Consider the following 17,633-nt stretch of genomic DNA (forward strand, 5'->3'; position numbering starts at 1 on the left):
GAATCCAGGGATATTCACATCCATCCTGCGAAGGTTAAGCCCTGCTTGCTAGTGGGCATCATCCCTCCTTAAAAAAATCCCTCATTTTTTGGGGGGAGCAGGCAGGCAGGGGGTTACTCTGGAGTCTCGGGTGCTGAGCCTGCCCTTGCTTTTGTTTGCAAAACTGGTCTGTGCCGAGCAAGCTCCTGGTGACCTAGAATAGTCCATGCGGTGCGCCAGCCCGAGCCTTGGCAGAGGGAGCGCTGAGCTCACCGTACCCGCTCTGGCAGAGCGGGCTGGGCTGCAGCAGAGGGGAGGAGAGCTGTGGGCAGCACTGCTGGGCCTAGCCTCGCTGTGGTCCCCACTCCTGGTGTCTGCAGGGTGATACAGCTGCTCCCCATCCCAGCAGTGGCCAGGAATGGTGTTTTTCCCTGCAATGATTGTGCTTAGGCAAGCAAAAGTAAGGTCAGTCCACCTCCAGGCACCCCAGATCTTTACCAAGAGGGATTCATCCCCCCACTTGGTCTATGAGTGATGCTGGATCGAGTGATCAACCAGCTGGTTTGATGGATCCGTATGTCCTCCTTGCCTGTTTGTGTTGGCCCTTTGGTTTAGCTGTTCCCTGGCACTGGTGAGACCGCTCCTCGAATCCTGTGTTCAGTTCTGGGCCCCTCACCACAAGAAGGATGTTGAGGCTCTGGAGCGAGTCCAGAGAAGAGCAACGAAGCTGGTGAGGGGGCTGGAGAACAGGCCTGATGAGGGACGGCTGAGAGAGCTGGGAGTGTTTAGCCTGGAGAAGAGGAGGCTGAGGGGAGACCTCATTGCTCTCTCCAACTACCTGAAAGGAGGTTGTGGAGAGGAGGGAGCTGGGCTCTTCTCCCAAGTGACAGGGAACAGGACGAGAGGGAATGGCCTCAAGCTCCGCCAGGGGAGGTTCAGGCTGGACATTAGGAAAAAATTTTTCACGGAAAGGGTCATTGGGCACTGGCAGAGGCTGCCCAGGAAGGGGGTTGAGTCACCATCCCTGGAGGGGTTTAAGGGATGGGTGGATGAGGTGCTCAGGGACATGGTTTAGTGGTTGATGGGAATGGTTGGACTCGATGATCTGGTGGGTCTTCTCCAACCTGGTGATTCTATGATTCTATGATTCCCTGCTAGCCATGAGACACGCTGTCTTCTTTCCCATCTTCGCAGAACTCTTTCCCTGTAACCAGGCCAGCCTAGAGCTGAGATGCCCCAGTTCTCACTGAGCATCCTTGGCAGCAGAATCTCTGCTCCTTGGTGCAGCCCCAGGAGAGCGTCAGTGGTGCAATGATTTCCTTGTCACCAGTATTGCCCTACTCCACGGATCTCCGAGACGTGGTGATGGTCTAATTAGTGCTTTTGCATTGCAGGGCTGACTGGAACACTGCATTGTCTCATTGAGGATGTCTCACCGGGGCTGCAAAGGCATTGGTCCCATTTAAATCTGGGTCGATTGAATATGATGTAGGACAGGCAGGAGAAAGATGGGCTTGGGAGAAAGGAGAGGAGCAGGGCACGTCCTGCAGTAGCTGTGGTGCTGGGGAAGTGTCGCTTCCACCCTCCCCTCTACCCAGAGCTCCAGGGATGCTCAGAGATGTCGAGGTTCAGGAGCTGGACAAGCAGGGCAGGGTCTGATCCAGGATGCTCCGTGAGGAAGCCAGCACTATGGAACTGCAACATCCATCAGAGTGCCAGCCTGCATGGGCATCAGGGCCACCCGTCCCATGGCTGGGGCATTTGGAGCTCTCCTCTGCTCCTTCCCTGTGGAGGCTGGAGGCCTGTGGAGATGGGGAATGCAGATCTGTTCCTAGGTTTTGCTCTCCTAGGGTGGACTTGCTGTTTGGCAGAGGTCTTGTTTTCCACAACTGGGGTCAGGCAGCGGTGGGGCACTGAGTAGGCAGAGCTGGATGCAAGGATGACTCTGCCACCCACTGACTGTGAAGCCTTGCTCATGTCACTGCCCGGAGACACTGTCCCTACTCTCAGAGGGCTGTGCAGCCTGCTCAGAGCCTTTCTGGGAGAGCTGATGCGTGGGGATTGGGGGCTGCCACGGCCTTTGGTGTGTGTGGGGCGTGTGTGTGGGCTGGGATCTGGGATGGGGGTGCAGACAGGGATGGTGCTGGGGTGCAGGCTGGGATTGAGAAGCAGACAGTGTTGGGATTGGGGCACAGGCTGGGATCTGGGATGGGGGTGCAGACGGGATGATGCTGGGGTGCAGGCTAAGATCAGGGTGCAGCCTGGGATCGAAGAGCAGACAGTGCTGGGATTGGGGCGTGGGCTGGGATTAGGGTGCAGGCAGGGCTGGGATCTGGGATGGGGGTGCAGACAGGGATGGGGTGGGGGCACAGGCAGCACTGGGATTTGGGGTCGGGGTGCGGGCAGGACTGGGGGTGCGGGCAGGGATGGGATGAGATGGGATGGAGGTATGGGCAGGACTGGGGGTGCAGGCAGGGATGGGATGAGATGGGATGGGGGTGGGGCAGGGATAGGATGGGATGGGGTGCGGGCAGGGATGGGATGGGATGGGATAGGGGTGCGGGCAGGGCTGAGCTGGGATGGAGTCGGGGTGCGGGCTGGGATGGGATGCAGGGCTGGGGTCGGGGCTGGGGATGCAGGCAGGGCTGGGATGGGGTGCGGGCAGGAATGGGGCTGCGGGCAGGGCTGGGGTCGGGGCTGGGGATCCCCGGGCGGTGCCGCCGGCCGGCGCGGGGCCAGGGGACCCCGGAGTCCCGTCGCCGCCGCCATTGGCGCTGTCGGGGCCGCGGTTTCCTGCCGAAATCACATGTCTCCGCGTTTCCATGGAGAGAGCCGGGGTGGGCGCTGCCGAGAGCCCGCACGAACTCCCCGTCCATGGGAGTGGAACAAAGGGGATGCGCCCAGCCAGCCCCGCTCTCGGCCCGCGCCTCGCCCCTCGCCTCTCCCGGGACATGTGAGTCGTGCCCCCCCCGGCCCCGGGGACAGCACAGGACACCGCCCCGGCCCCGCAGCTCGGTGGCAGCGGGGAGGGGAGAAAGAGGGGACCGAGGGGTGAGGTGAAAGGGGGGGTGGTAGTGTCCGGGCACGGGGTGGGGGGGGCTCCGCGCCTCCGCCCCATCGCCCCGCGCCCCCCGGCGCCGCTCGCAGCCCCGCGGAGGAACCGCCCCGGCGGCCGGGAGAGCCCCCTGCCCGGCCCTGGGCTCCCCCAGCCCCTGCCTGGGGTCTGGGAGCCCCTCTGCTCCCACTGCCCGGGGTCTGGGAGCCCCTCTGCTCCCCCAGCCCCTGCTCGGGGTCCCTGGGCTCTTCCAGCCCTGGGTATGTGAGCCCCTCTGCTCCCCCAGCCCCTGACTGGGGTCTGGGAGCCCCTCTGCTCCCCCTGCCCGGGGTCTGGGAGCCCCTCTGCTCCCCCAGCTCCTGCCCGGGGTCCCTGAGCTCCCCCAGCTCCTGCCTGGGGTCCCTGAGCTCCCCCAGCCCGGGGTTTGTGAGCCCTTCTGCTCCCCCAGCCCCACCCGTGGTCTCTGAGCCCCTCTGCCACCCCAGCCCGGGGTCCCTGAGCTCCCCCAGCCCCAGCCCGGGGTATGTGAGCCCCTCTGCTCCCCCCAGCCGCTGCCCGGGGTCCCTGGGCTCCTCCAGCCCTGGGTCTGGGAGCCCCTCTGCTCCCCCTGCCCCTGACCGGGGTCTCTGAGCTCCCCCAGCCCAGGGTATGCGAGCCCCTCTGCTGCCCCTGCCCGGGGTCCCTGATCCCCTCTGCTCCTCCAGGTCCTACCCGGGGTCCCTAAGCTCCCCCTGTCCGGGGTCCCTGACCCCCTCTGCCCCCCCGCCCGGGGTCCCAGGGCTCCTCCCGCCGCTGTGTCGCTGCCGGGTTTGCGCTGGCCCCGCTCGTTCCCCTCGGCCGAGGAGCCGGGCTCCCCGGGACGCCGGGGCAGGGTCGGAGGGGGTCAGAGGGCTCTGCCCGAGCCGTCGGTGCCGCGGCCGGGGCCGCAGCCGTGTCCCCCCCCGGGCTGGGTGCCCCTCGCTGGGTGCTGCCCCCTCCTCCCGGGCGACGAGCGAGGAATGCTCGGGGGAATTAATGAGACAGATCTCGCTTTGTTGCTGGCCCGATCCTCCTATCTCCCAGCCCTCCCCGGCCTGCCAAGAAGTGCTTGCGAAGGCCTCGCATCGTTAACTCTTTCCCTGCCGCACCTCCGGCCACCCCAGGGTGGGTTTTACCCTTGCCAGGTTCCCTTAGGAGATGCCAGAAGGGAGGTCCCAGCCTTCTAATAAACCCTTCGTTGGCCAAGGACCTGTCTCCTGGCTGGTGGCTGAGGAGCAGCCTGGCTGTGCCCCCCTGGGTAGGGGTGTAAGGCTGTGATGGCAGCAGGGATGTTGTTTGGGGGTCCCCGATGCAGCCCCCCGAGCAGAGAGGAGCTGCCGTGGGAGCTGGTGCGGTCGTGGCCGAGCCCCCGTTGAGGACGTGACGCGGTGAGGTTGACCAAGGCAACGTGAGCGGTGATGGGCAGAGATGAGGGATGCCAGGAGGGGCAGCTGGCGAGGTGGGGATTGGGGTTGCAGCTGGGGGATAACTGTTAATCTGCAACGGGCGCAGTGCAGGGGCACGGGGGGCATCTCTTCCCAAAGCCGAGGCTCCTGGGCAGCGTTCCTTCTTTGCCCAGGAATTTGGAGCCTGGGTTGTTGCAGGGTGCCTGAGGTTGGCGTTATCTGGTGCCTGCTGCTGCCCCAAGAAGAGCTGGGCAGGGGCTGAGGAGCTGCACCAGAGGCTGAGGCTTGGCAAGTGCCTTGGAGCTTGTGCCGTGGCTCTAGCTTAAAGGACGGGACCTGGGAGACCCGTTGTGGGCAGGGAGCTGGCACTTAGGGTCCCCAGGGGATGGCAAAGGCAGGCCAAGCCCTGGTTTTGCGTGGGTTGAGGCCATTGCTGGGCTGGAACGAGCTCCCTGCCTCATGCTTTGGGTTTATTTATAGGGCTGCCATTTATATCCCTTCTATTTCTGCTGCCGTATGGGGACGATGCGAGGAAGCGAGGGGGAAGGGCTTGAGTCTGCCATGGCCCCAGTGCTGGGATGCGGGGTCCTGGCCCCTTGGGCAAGGGATGCTGCCAGCGTTGGTGCCAGCCTGGCTGCAGGAAGAGCCTGGATTGGCACAGGGCTGATCCTTCTCCAGCCCTCGGGGCATCACCCCTGCAGGGGGGGTGGAGAACCCTGCCTATGATCTCTGGTGTTGAGTTGCCAGGATTTTTATTTTTTTTTTCAGCTGGCTTTGTTGTTTTCTGCAAAAGATAAACTCAGAGGTGTCAGCTGTAGCACTGTGGTGGGGGAGATTGCCTACACCTCTGGGACTGGGCTTTTTCAGACCAGAACTGGCCCTTCCCTGGCCACAAGTCACTTGGTCAGTCACTGTGGTTCTTCTTCAAGCCGTCACAGTGGGTCTTCTTGCCAGAATTGTCACCTCCTGCCTCCTCCGAGGTCTCTTTCATGGCCAGAAGCGTTTTGATTCCTCACCAAGCTGGTGCCTGCATGCCGACCCTCCCCTCCCAGCCTCCTTTAGCCAGCGGTGACTTCTGCCCCCTGAAGCTGGCCTGTCCCCTCTTGTGACCGTGTTTCCTATTGCAATGATGATCCCAGATAGCCAAGGGCAAGCAGGTGGGTGGATGTCTGTGTCTGGGGAGCGTGTGTCCAAGTACTGTCTGAAATAGCTTCTTCATCACCTTGGCCTTTCAGGAACTGGTGCTGGTGCCAGCAGGGTGCATGCTGTGGGGCTGGTGGCTGCTGCAGGGGCTGGGTGGGCACAGCCTTGGAGCTGATGGTCCCAGGGCCAGCAGGGAGCAGCCAGGGAACTGACCCAGCCCTCAGAGCTGGCAGGATACGAAGTCTCTGGGATATCAGTCTTGTATCCCACAGAGGGCAGGGATGTGGAAGTGTCCTCTTAGAGTGTCCGGAGTTTTCTTCTCCCTGTGCACGGGCTGGCCGCGGCTGCGTGGCTGCCCAGGGAGGGGTTTGTGTGCGTGTTCAATTGTTGTGGTTAGGGTGAGGATGCTTGGGGCAGCTCCTCAAGCCTGGCAAGAGCTGAGCATGACAGCGACCTCCCCAGAAATTGTGCACTTAGGGTGTTATACCCCCATCCCTGCTGCGTAGGAGGAACGGAAGCACCGAGCCAGAGTGGTGAGCATCCAGGGAAGTCCCGTGAGCTGGGGGAGGTGACAACCCTGCGCCTGCTCCCCTGTTCCCGGCTGGGCCAGGGACAGAGATTCCTTTAACTCAATTACCGCCCAGGCCCTGGCAGTGTTGGCGCAGCTCATGCCCTGCCTCTGCCCTCCCTTGGCAAGGTGTCCCTGGGCTGGCAAGCCCTGCCGAGTGCTGCGTGGGGTTGCCGCAAGGCACTCGGAGGTGTCTGATGCCACGTGCCCGTGTCCTCCTCTGGCATCCATCCTCTGCCACCTTTTAAATGCACAACCCCACCCTCTGCCTGCTCCTGGCGGTCTCTCCATGGGTGATACCTCATTGCTCTCTACAACTACCTGAAAGGAGGTTGTGGAGAGGAGGAGGCTGGCCTCTTCTCCCAAGTGACAGGGGACATGACGAGAGGGAATGGCCTCAAGCTGCACCAGGGGAGGTTCAGGCCGGACATTAGTTAAAAATTTTTCATGGAAAGGGTCATTGGGCACTGGAACAGGCTGCCTAGGGAGAGTGTTGAGCCACCTTCCCTGGAGGGGTTTAAGGGATGGGTGGATGAGGTGCTCAGGGACATGGTTTAGTGATAATAAGAATGGTTGGACTCGATGATCCGGTGGGTCTTTTCCAACCTGGTGATTCTATGATTCTGTGATACCCAGGACAGTGCTGTGGCACAGGGCTTGTGTGCATATTGGCTGTCCCGTGGCTCTTTGTGGGGCCGCTGGCAGGGCTACGGAGAGGCAGAGTCCCCCTAAACGGCACAGCCTGGCCATCACCCTGATGGGAGGGAAGCTTGGGTGTCCCTTCTCTGTGCCTGGCACTAGGGAGCACCTCTTCCCCGTGGCTCCCGGCAGCTTTAGTTTGGCTTTCTTATTAACCTTTAATGAGAACAAACAAGCTGGCATGGGCCGCCGCTGCGGGCGCGTTGCCTGGCCGTGTGCTGGGCACCAGCTCTGCGTGGCTGCCAGTGCGGCAGAGGCTTTGCAGAAGGCTGGTCAGCCCCGGCACGGTGTCAGGAGCGATGATTTACCCTGAGGACAAGCCACAGCAGGCGAAAAGCTGGGCAGTGCCCCCCTGCCCATGGCAGCCACTGAGTTGGGACAGACCCACAACTTCACCACAAGAAGGATGTTGAGACTCGAGCGTGTCCAGAGAAGAGCAACGAAGCTGGTGAGGGGGCTGGAGAACAGGCCTTGTGAGGAACGGCTGAGAGAGCTGGGGGTGTTTAGCCTGGAGAAGAGGAGGCTGAGGGGAGACCTCATTGCTTTCTCCAACTACCTGAAAGGAGGTTGTGGAGAGGAGGGAGCTGGGCTCTTCTTCCAAGTGACAGGGGACAGGACGAGAGGGAATGGCCTCAAGCTCCACCAGGGCAGGTTCAGGCTGGACATTAGGAAAAAATTTTTCACGGAAAGGGTCATTGGGCACTGGCAGAGACTGCCCAGGGACGGGGTCGAGTCACCTTCCCTGGAGGCGTTTAAGGGATGGGTGGATGAGGTGCTGAAGGGCATGGTTTAGTATTTGATAGGAATGGTTGGACTTGATGATCTGGTGGGTCTTTTCCAACCTAATGATTCTATGATTCGGACTGCCTCACTATCTAGGGAGGGGGTTACTGGTGTCCAGGAGCACCCCATCTCTGAGGGTCAAGGTTTCCCCCCGAACTCTGCCCCAATGCTTTTCCTCCCAAACCTGGCCTGACCTCGCTCTAAAAGCAGCAGCAAACAGGAAAGGAGCCTGGGAGGGAGGTGTCTCTTCCTGCCTCAGTGACGTGATGGTGGCAGCCGCTCCCAGCCTGGATGAAGCTGGCTGCTCCAGCCTGCTCCGTCGGAGGTATCCCAGGACCAGGACCCTTACAGGGACCTGCGTGGGTATGGCACTCAGCACCTTTCGTGAGCCCTGAGAGGAAACCCTGGCTGAAGCGAATCCCTCTGAGGCTCTGGAGACCCAGACAACAAGCTAGGGACACCTGAGCAAGGAAACCCTTTTCCCAGTGGCTGCTGGGTGCCACGGCATTCATGGCACTGCCTGTCATTCAACCATGGGAAGCCCACAGCAAAGCCATGGCAGTTATCTGTCTGTGTGTGTGTGTATATATATGTATATAGAGCAATGCAGAAGCGAGCAGCAGGACTGCTGGGTCTGCTCCCTGCAGTGACGTGAGCGCTGGCTGCCTGCTCTGCCCACGGCTCTGTGCCTGGCATGAGCGACAGCCCTGCTCTTCCTCCTGCTTTAAAGCAACCCAGAGAGGGGCTGGGGGGAGTTTGCACTGCGGCGGCCCCATCCCCTCCACCTTTGCCTCAGTTTCCCTCAGGGAGGGAAGGATGGGGACTGAGCTGTGTCATCCCTGCTGCTGGGACAGCCGGTGCTGGCAAGACCCCTTTCCTCCAAGGGAGGTGGGCGTCCTTTTGTCCTCCTGTCCTCTGTCCCCCCTGTCTCCAGGCCCTGAGTCACAGCTGGGGCTGTGGCGCTGGGCAGTGATGTCAGCCCTTGGGCAGGGGAAGCATGGGAGGAGACTGCTGCCCCAGGGAGAGACCTCCCGGCCCCGCACGCAGGCAGGCGGACAGACAGACGGACGGCATGAGAGAACAGCAGCCGCCCGCGCCGCTCCGTACGCTGACCCCAGCCCGAGGGGGACGTGCTGCCACAGCCTGCCATGAACGGCAAACCCAAAGGTACCCGCACAGGTGGCACTGGGGCTCCCAGCAAATTGGGAACCCCAAGCTGTTTGGGGCTCTCGGGATGATGTGGCTGAGCTTATCGGGGGGGTTCTGTGCGAGCGGCTTCCCTGGGAGGAGAGCTTTCCCTGCCAGGGGCACCAGGGACTTGGATACCTGCTACCTACAAGAAACATAGTTATCACCGTGGCGTGCAGCGATGGAGTGTCGGGAGGGTGTGTCTGTGGCAGGATAGGACCCGCCGGCTGCCCAGCCTTTACCGTTGCTCGTGCTAAGATCCAGCTTCGCATCTCGGGGCAGGAGAGGGGCCACGGCTGCCTGCCTGCTGCTCCCGGGCGATGCAGCTGTGATGCCACAGCAGCTCGGCTTTCCTGGGCAAATTGATTTTCTCCCCCTTGTGCCCCTACGTCTCTTCTGCAGTCGTGATAATGAGGACAAAGAGCCTGGCTCTGCATTGAGCATCACTACGGGCCCAGGGGACCCGGGCAGAACAAGGGGTCCTGGGGCTGCTCTTGCACACAGGGACTGAGTTGCCTGGGCAGGATTTTGGGGGGAAGGTACTGGTACTCAGCAGACCGTCCTGGAAGTGAGGAGGGTGGGGTGAAGGTGGCTGTGGGGCCTTTGCAAGGTTACGTCAGCCCCTGCAGGATCGTGCCAGAGCCCCGTCTTCTGCGCAGCACCTCTGAGAGGGCTCATAGCTCACTGAGGAGCAGATCCAGTGCCCCTGGCCAGGCTGCAGTCCCATCCAGCAGAGCATGGAGGAGAGCTGTGGCCCCCAGGCCTTCCAGGCCATGGGGATCCTGACTGGGTGCTCGGTCTGTGCCTTTGGTGGTGGACTCCCATCTTCATTTGGACCACAGTGGTCTTGGGTTGGTTCTTGGGAATCGTCCTGGAAAACAGGTTGGGCTTGAGCTCAGCCAGATGCTGCGGAACCTCCCAGCCTCAGCAGTGAGTCCTCCCTGGGACCCAGTTTGGGGCTTGCAACCTCCTCTGGCTACAAACCGGGAGACCATGGGATGGGTGATGGGTGGAAGGCTGCGAGCCCCCACCAGGGAGCCCACTGAGAGTGTCTGCCTGCACCATGCCCTGCCCTGCCCTTCCTCGGGGATACTCCACGGGGTAAATAAGCACTTCCTCCAATTCTTCCCATTTGCAGCTCCTTCCCTTTCCTGTGCCGCTCGGCCCAAGGAGCCAGCCAGCCTCCGGATACTCCTGCCGAGGCCCCGTGGCCGCAGGGCTGAGAGCACCCAGCACCCAGCCAGCCCCCACGCGCAGCACCTGGAGCCCTGTCCCCCGCTCCCATGGGGATGTGACCTTATTGCCGGGAGATTCTCTCCCGGGTGAGTCCTGGGGAGCTGGGGTGCCATTCACTGGCTCATCTGGCTCCCCAAAAACCCCAGACCCCTCCTTGCCCAGCGTGGGGCAATGGGGCGTCCTGCCTGCCTGGAGAGCGGACAAGGTCAGGGAAGAGGCGATTCCCAGACTCCCTGTGACCAAGGCATTTTCATTCCCAGATCTTCCATCCTCCGTGCCGGGGAGGGCTGAGGGGTGACCGGAGGGAAGAGCTGTGGCAGGGCCGGAAGGGGCCGGCGGGGGGCTGTGGGATGCGCCTGGGTCAGGGCAGCGGGGACGCAGCTGTGCAAACACGGCTGCAGCGGCTGGGCTGGAGGGAGCTCTGCCAACAGGCCAAGTTTGCAGGCTCCTGAGGCCATCCCTGACGTACACCCGAGGGTGCTGGGCTTGGGGGTTACGCTGCTGGGTGTGGGGACCACAGCCCAGCCCTCCTGGAGAAGCCCCTCGGGGGGCTGTGGGTGCTGCTGCCCAGGGCCAGGGGTGCTCGAAGGTGCCAATGGCATCTTGGCTTGGATCAGAAACGGCGTGACCAGCAAGTCCAGGGAGGTTATTCTCCTTCTGTACTCGGCACTGGTGAGACTGCTCCTCGAATCCTGGGGTCAGTTCTGGGCCCCTCACCACAAGAAGGATGTTGAGGCTCTGGAGCGAGTCCAGAGAAGAGCAACGAAGCTGGTGAGGGGGCTGGAGAACAGGCCGTATGAGGAACGGCTGAGAGAGCTGGGGGTGTTTAGCCTGGAGAAGAGGAGGCTGAGGGGAGACCTCATTGCTCTCTCCAACTACCTGAAAGGAGGTTGTGGAGAGGAGGGAGCTGGGCTCTTCTCCCAAGTGACAGGGGACAGGACGAGAGGGAATGGCCTCAAGCTCCACCAGGGGAGGTTCAGGCTGGACATTAGGAAAAAATTTTTCATGGAAAGGGTCATTGGGCACTGGCAGAGGCTGCCCAGGGAGGGGGTTGAGTCACCTTCCCTGGGGGTGTTTAAGGAACAGGTGGATGAGGCACTGAGGGACATGGTTTAGTGTTTGATGGGAATGGTTGGACTCGATGATCCTGGGGTCTTTTCCAACCTGGTGATTCTATGATTCTGTGGTTCTATGATTCTATGATTATGGGAAATGCTGGTCAGCACGGCCCCCAGCTCCCAGGACTGCAGAGCTGGGGATTCGGGGGGAGCCAGTCTGGGGTGTCTCCGACCAAGGGCAGTGTTGATAAACCCGCTGGAGCGACCTGAGGCTGCTGTCTGAGTGTCAGAAACAGAAACCAGCTGGGACCAACCCAGCCGGTTGGACTGCCCCCTCCACCGCTCAGACCAACATTCTTAGGATCCCAATCATCTCCAGAGCACCGGGTGTCAAGAAAGGAGCCAGTGGCCGGGCTGGAGAGCCCCGAGCTGGGCTCCAGCACCCCCGCCAAGCTGACCACCCAGCTGCTCCCACACTGGTGCCTGTGGGCAGCGCTGGCCAGGGACGGACAGACAGACAGACCTCCAGGATTGTGTTTCCTACGTGGGGAGGAGCGCAGACGGTCTGCGGGACAGGCACAACAAGGTGAAAAGCTTGGTTGGGAGGTGGCTTCATTAGCAGTGAAGACCTAATTATGGGCAGGGGGCTGGCAGGGACTGGACCATTGGGGCAGGATTTTTGGGGCAGGACCTCTGTGGTTCCTTCTCTGGAGAGGGAGGGATGTGCTTAGGGCTCAGTCCATGGTGGGGACATGAATATGCCAGAGCTCTGCCTCTGCACAAGCCTGGCGTGGGGCTCACCACCCTGAATGAGATGTGGTGGCTGGCTGCCCTTTCCAAGCATGCCCCGGGCTCTGCTTCCCACCAGGGCTGGCTGCGCCGCGGTACCAGGTACTTCTTATCTCGGTAATGTCAGGAATGCACCACACCAGGGGTTTTTTCCTCTGCTGTGAGCCAAGAGTGCCAGGAGCAGAGACCCTGCACCCTGCCTGACCGCCTGCGTGTGCCGGCCTCGAGCATCCTTGAGGCTCCCTGTCACCGCTGTCACAGAGCAGGGGCATGGTGTTCCCTTCCTCGAAGGGAGTTTGAGGTCCTGGCAGAGAATTTGGGTTGCAGGGTTCCACGGCAGACGGCTGGTGCTGGCAGGACCTGGCAGCGCTTGGGGCTGGGTGCTGGGCTGGCTGGCAGCAAGCGCCTTCCCTTCTGCTGACCGAGGTCTGCACCCACCCTGCTGGTGCTCTGGCCTCGTGGTACAGCACAGCGCAGCGGGTATTTGAGGGAGCGCTGGGTCCCTGGGCTGGAGCACAAGGATGGGGTCCTGTCAGCGGCCACTGCTCATGGCACTTCTTCCCTCGGGTGTCTTGGAGCGTGACCCAGCGCGGCACAGGATGCTCCTGAGGTGCTTGAGTGAGTGCCTGGGGACTGCTCTAACTCTCCCGGAGAGCTGTGCTGGGGCACTGCTTCCCTACAGCATTCCCGGCATCCTTCTCCCCTCTGACACCCCCAGCATCCTTCTCCTCTGCAATGCTCTCAGCATCCCTTTGCCCTCTGACCCCCCAGCATCCTTCTCTCCCTGTTATACCCCCAGCATCCTTCTCCCCTGCAATGGCCTCACATCCTTCTGTCTGGCACACGCAGCATCCTTCTCCCCTCCGACTCCTCAGCATCATTCTCCCCCCAACCTCTCAGTATCATTCTCCCCCTTGACCCCTCTGCATCCTTCTCTCCTTGCTATGCCCCCAGCATCCTTCTCCCCTCTAACTCCCCAGCATCCTTCTTGACAGTGCAGGCTCCCTTCTTAGAGCGCCCCGTGTCCCCAGATGGCAACATGGGCTGTAGAGGGATGAGCTGGCAGGGCTGTGCGTATCCCATAGGTGCTGTGACCTGCCCTGCTTGTGGAGAGCCCTATCGTAGAGGTGGTGGGTGCTTTCGCTACAGAGGAGCTGCTCTAGCTCTGGTGCCATGGGTCTCGCTCGCTCAGTGGGGAGCAGATTAGAGCCCTGCAGAGGGTAATCTGCCCAGGCACTGCAGGTCAGCCGGGCTGACAGGGATTACAGCTCCTCCTAATGAGCTTAATTGGGACAGCATTGTCCTGGAAACTGGAGGGACTGGCACGGAGATAACAGCGAGGCGGCAGGACCCACAGAGCGATTCTGCAGTCCTGGGCTGGCACCCGAGCACCAAGTGGGGACCACATGGACCTGCTGTGTCCAGGTTCGGCTGGCTTGGAGATTATTGGCCGTGGCTGCCTTTGGCTCTAAACTCTTCCGCGTCATCCCGGGCGCTGCGAATGCTTGGGCGCCCAGCCGGTGTGCGAGGAGGCGGGGGCAGGATGGCTGCGGAGCGGCGGGGAGCACAGCACCAAGGCGATGCCCTCCAGCAGCCCAGCAGGTGCGTGCCGTGCGGGGCCCTTCGAGCCAGGCTCCTGTGCTCCCTTGTGCCGGGGAAGGAGTGGCGATGGTGGAGAGGCAATGGGAGCCCCGGCAGTGCCCGTGGCCCCATGCTGTCCCTTGTGCTGCTGGGGCTAGGGGCTTGCTGGCGGGAGGAAAGGCAGAATAAGTCCCTTAAGGCATGGGGAGGTGGGTCTGGCCCTGTCTGCCAGACGGGGAAGCTGTGCATCCATCGTGCCCTGCCTGGCCTTCCCTGGCATGGCCTGTGACTGCCAGGCACGGGGTGGGCTCGTCCCCAGGAGCACCTGGCTCTCCAACCCCCAGAATGACTCTGGGAGCTGCGAGGACTAAACTGGTGTCAGCAGTGGCTGGGGTGAAGGGAAGCATCCAGCAGCCTCTGCCCTGCTCCTGCAGCTTCCCTGTGGGCTGGACTCCTCTGGGTGCACAACTGGCTATGCTGGGGGTGGCAGGACTAGGATGAGCCCCGGGCTCACCTTGGAGTTGAGCCCCTGCCAGGGCTGCTCCCTGCTACGTTGGGTGGCATCAGGTCTGAGCTCTGAGGCTCAGAAGTCTGTTCTGACTGGCACTGACTGCACTGGCCGTGACAGTGACGGGAAGAGACTGGCAATGGTTTTGGGGTTCCTGGCAGCATCTCTGGCACTGCTGGGAGCAGAGGGCAGGGCTGCAGAAGCTGTGGGCTTCAACACGTGCTGCTTGCACGGACTTTCCAGGGTCCAGCAGGGAATGGCTCGGCCTTTCCTTCCCAGTTGCACTGCTCCTGGCAAAGCTGGGGACTTTCCAAAGTGCTTTGTTGTCCATGGGTTTCCCTCCTGGTTGCTGGAGCAAGCGGAAGCAGGCACGGAGACGGGGAAGGGCTGAGTAGCCTGGTCTGGCTCTGCGCCCTTCCTGCCCCAGCAGCACGGGGGACAGCAGGACATGGGACAAGACAGGGTTCCGAAGGAGGTGACCAGGTTGGGGCACAGTTTAGGGATTGCCGCGGTCATGTCTGGGAAGGGCTGTAGTAGGTCTTGGGCACCAGCCCCTTCTGGCAGCTCCCAGGAGGCCAAGCTGGGATGTACCTATCCATCTGTCCCTGCTGAGTGCTGATGGTGTCTGGAGCCCTGCTTCATCCAGGGAGGGGCACTGACACCATTGCTGGGGGCAGCGTGGGGTCTGTGTCCCCAGTGCCACCAGCAGCATCCCTGGGCTGAGAGGGAGGAATGGCTCCTGGCCTGGGATACTGCGTCTGTGCCAGCCGTGGGTGCTGTAGCCGCCCTGCTCTGTGAGTGCTGTTCCTCTTGCGGTGTCCATGGCAGCCCTGCCTGCAGGTGTTTTCCCCACCACGCTGCTGTTGACCCTGCTCTCTTGTGCCCTGCAGGGAGACCCTCCAGGTCACACTCAACGATGTCACTGTCTGTGCGCCCACAGCGCCGAGTCCTCGTCACCAAGATCAATAGGAGCCAGTCCTTCGCCGGAGTGAACTCGACGGCCGACCGGCCTTTCAGGTGGGAGATGGGGGCTCGTGCTGCCTGCCACGAAGCAGAGGTTTGGGTATGGTGGGACAGGCTTGAGTGTGGTGGGACAGGCTTGAGTATGGTGGTGGAACCTGCTGCGCATCCTGGGCTGCCTTCCTGACCTGCTGCCTGGCATCTCCTGCAGGGACCTTTGTGGTACCCAGGGGATGTTGCACAAAGGGTTGCAGGGAGCTTAGAGGCCAGGTGAGACCCCGAATCCTCCCATGTCCCAGACTGGGTGAGGACTCTGCAGCCCTGTGGCTGTCATCACGAGAGCCTGGAGGTGGCAGATGCAACTCACTCTTGTGCTTCATCGAGTTCTGAAGTGCTTCTCTGTGAGCATCTCATCATGTTCAATGGGTATGATGAAGGAGCTGGAGTGTCTTTGAAGCTTGGTGTCTCGACCCCACCTTGACATCCCGCAGTAGCCAGTTTCAGGATTTGAGTGCTGGTGTGAATCAGGATATTCTCTGGGTCATTTCAAACCTGTCGCTGAAAGGTTTTCTTGGCTGCCCATGAGTGGCATGGCGAGGAGCAGCCCTTCCCTACTCATCCTGTCCCAGCCATCTATCATACCCTTCCTCTTCTCTGCTGAACCTCACATTGGTGAGAACCACCCCATGCCCTGCACAACCTTGCCACCTTCCTCTACACCATCCCTAGCTCCTGGCTACCCTCTCACAGGTGGTTCTTGGGACACGGGTGTGCCATGGGTTTGGGCTGCAGGACTTTAATGCTTTTAATCCCTTTTCCTAGCACCCAGCCAGGCTTCTTACCTCCCAGTGCACCCATTGGTGCAGGATGAGGGACATCTGTCACCCGAGTGGCTGGGGAAAGCAGTGCCAAGCTGCCTTGCCAGGCTACAGGCACCTCCACTGACCCCAACAGACCCAACTAGAGCTTCTCTGTGCCTGGGAGCCAACCTTCAGTCCTGCTTCGCTCTTGTCCTCAGGTCCTGTCCAGCCTCTGGACCCAGTGACATGTTCCAGGCCATCTTTAGATCTGAGGGTGTCAGAGGGGCTCACATGGGGAACAGGGAGGACTCTTGGATGCCCACAGCCAAGCAGCTGGTGGGGAGATGCTTGTGGGGAGATGCTTCCAGGGAATAATGGGGAATGGTGGAAAGCAAGCACTTACCCATCACTGTGGCTTGGGATGAAGCCAAGACATTCATTTCTGCCCCCTCTCAATGATTCGGGGAAGTCTTTTGGCTACTTCAGCAAAAAGCGGCACAGGATGGGAGGTCCAGCCCAGGGCTGGGAACTAAGGAGCCTAGGGTGTCTCCTGGGCACCAGTGAAGTGATGATGCGTTGGAAGGAGGAAGGGAAGATCCAGTCTGAGCGAGGCGTTCCTCACTGGGCTGTGGAACAACTCCATTGCACAAGGCAGGAAGGGCGGTGTTTGGGTCGCAGGCGTCAGGCCGGCATCTCTTCAGGTTGGCCAGGGTGGAGGTGGGGCTGGTGGAGGCAACAGGCAGCCCAGCAGCTCCATACTGCGGGGTTGGTGGCATCTGGAGAGGCATAGCATCAACGAGGATGTCCCTGCCCCTTGTTGCTGTGCTGTGTGGTGGGGTGACAGGGCCGCCTGTCCCCAGGATGCTCTTGTGCTCCTGTTGGCTGGGGGTGTACGATGGCCAGGCAGCAGCCTGTGCTGGCATGTGTTGCTCTGCTGTCAGGCGCCCAGGCCACAGAGAGCATCTCCACGCTTCTGGCAGCCTGGGGTGCTGGGTATGGAGCAGAGTGTGGCCCCTCTGGAGGGTGGTCAAGGCTAGATAAGTCCCCACAGGCACTCGTGGTCTGCACTTTGGCTGCATTTGCTTTTGCTCCCCGTGACTGGTGCCTGGGACCCCCACACCTCTGCAAAAGCTACCCCATGGACCTTCTCCACTGCTAGCTTTGCAGGTTTAACCTTGTCCTTCCCATGGCTCTGGGGCAGTGAAATGCATTGGGAGGGCTGCAGGCAAGCGGTGCATGCCCAGACTCACGGCCCCGTCTCACCTGTCCCTGCTGGCTGGTTAGACTGGCTGCTGGCGAGTCCTGGGAGAGGCAGGCAGATGGGTGGACCTGGCCTCCATCCCAGAGCTCCTTCTTTTCTTGAAGCAGACCCCGGTGCTGTGTGCTGACCCCGGTCACCCAGGGTTTGCCTGCCTCTCTCCCCAGGAACCTCTCGCCCTTCACCCCCACCGTTTCCCGCAAGACTGGCTCCAGGGTCAGTAGGATGTTCTCAATGTCCCACAAATCCCCACCACCCAAGGTGCCTCAGCCTAACCGCCTGGACGAGGTGTATGAAGCTCTCAAGAAGGGCCTGACGTGAGTGTTGCGGCTCCCCGTGGCTGGGTGGTTGGAGGCAGGGAGCCCCCAAGGGGAACAGGGGCAACTTGCCATGTGGGCTGGGGCTGGAAGCTTCCTGCTCCTACTGGGGCACAGGTGCCTTGGGGTCCTGGAGCTGTGGGGAGTCCTGCATCCCACAACTTCCCGCGAAGGGGCACAAGTGGGCTCCCTCAGCTGGGTGCTGGAGCGGAGAGGGGGCGTGCAGGGCCAGGTGTGCTGGGGTCGGCATGGGCTGTGGGTAGCAAGAGCCTGACCCCTGCGATGTG

General features: G+C 61.5%; 1 protein-coding gene across 6 annotated transcripts in view; it reads left to right on the forward strand.

Annotated features, from left to right (window-relative positions):
* RIPOR1 (RHO family interacting cell polarization regulator 1) overlaps positions 1–17,633 on the forward strand; it is a 33,392-nt gene that overhangs the window by 6,524 nt on the left and 9,235 nt on the right. For 3 of the 6 annotated variants that reach the window (XM_069868401.1, XM_069868403.1, XM_069868404.1), the window contains exons 1-3: positions 2,786–2,932; positions 14,902–15,028; positions 17,197–17,346. In XM_069868401.1, coding sequence (XP_069724502.1) covers positions 2,854–2,932; positions 14,902–15,028; positions 17,197–17,346 — 356 coding nt within the window. In that variant the 5' untranslated portion in view covers positions 2,786–2,853. Of the gene's footprint in view, positions 1–2,785; positions 2,933–14,901; positions 15,029–17,196; positions 17,347–17,633 lie in introns of those variants that run through there. The other 3 variants (XM_069868405.1, XM_069868406.1, XM_069868407.1) reach the window with 2 other exon arrangements.

This window comes from Phaenicophaeus curvirostris, chromosome 14 (assembly GCF_032191515.1).
Source record: "Phaenicophaeus curvirostris isolate KB17595 chromosome 14, BPBGC_Pcur_1.0, whole genome shotgun sequence".
NCBI lineage: Eukaryota > Metazoa > Chordata > Aves > Cuculiformes > Cuculidae > Phaenicophaeus > Phaenicophaeus curvirostris.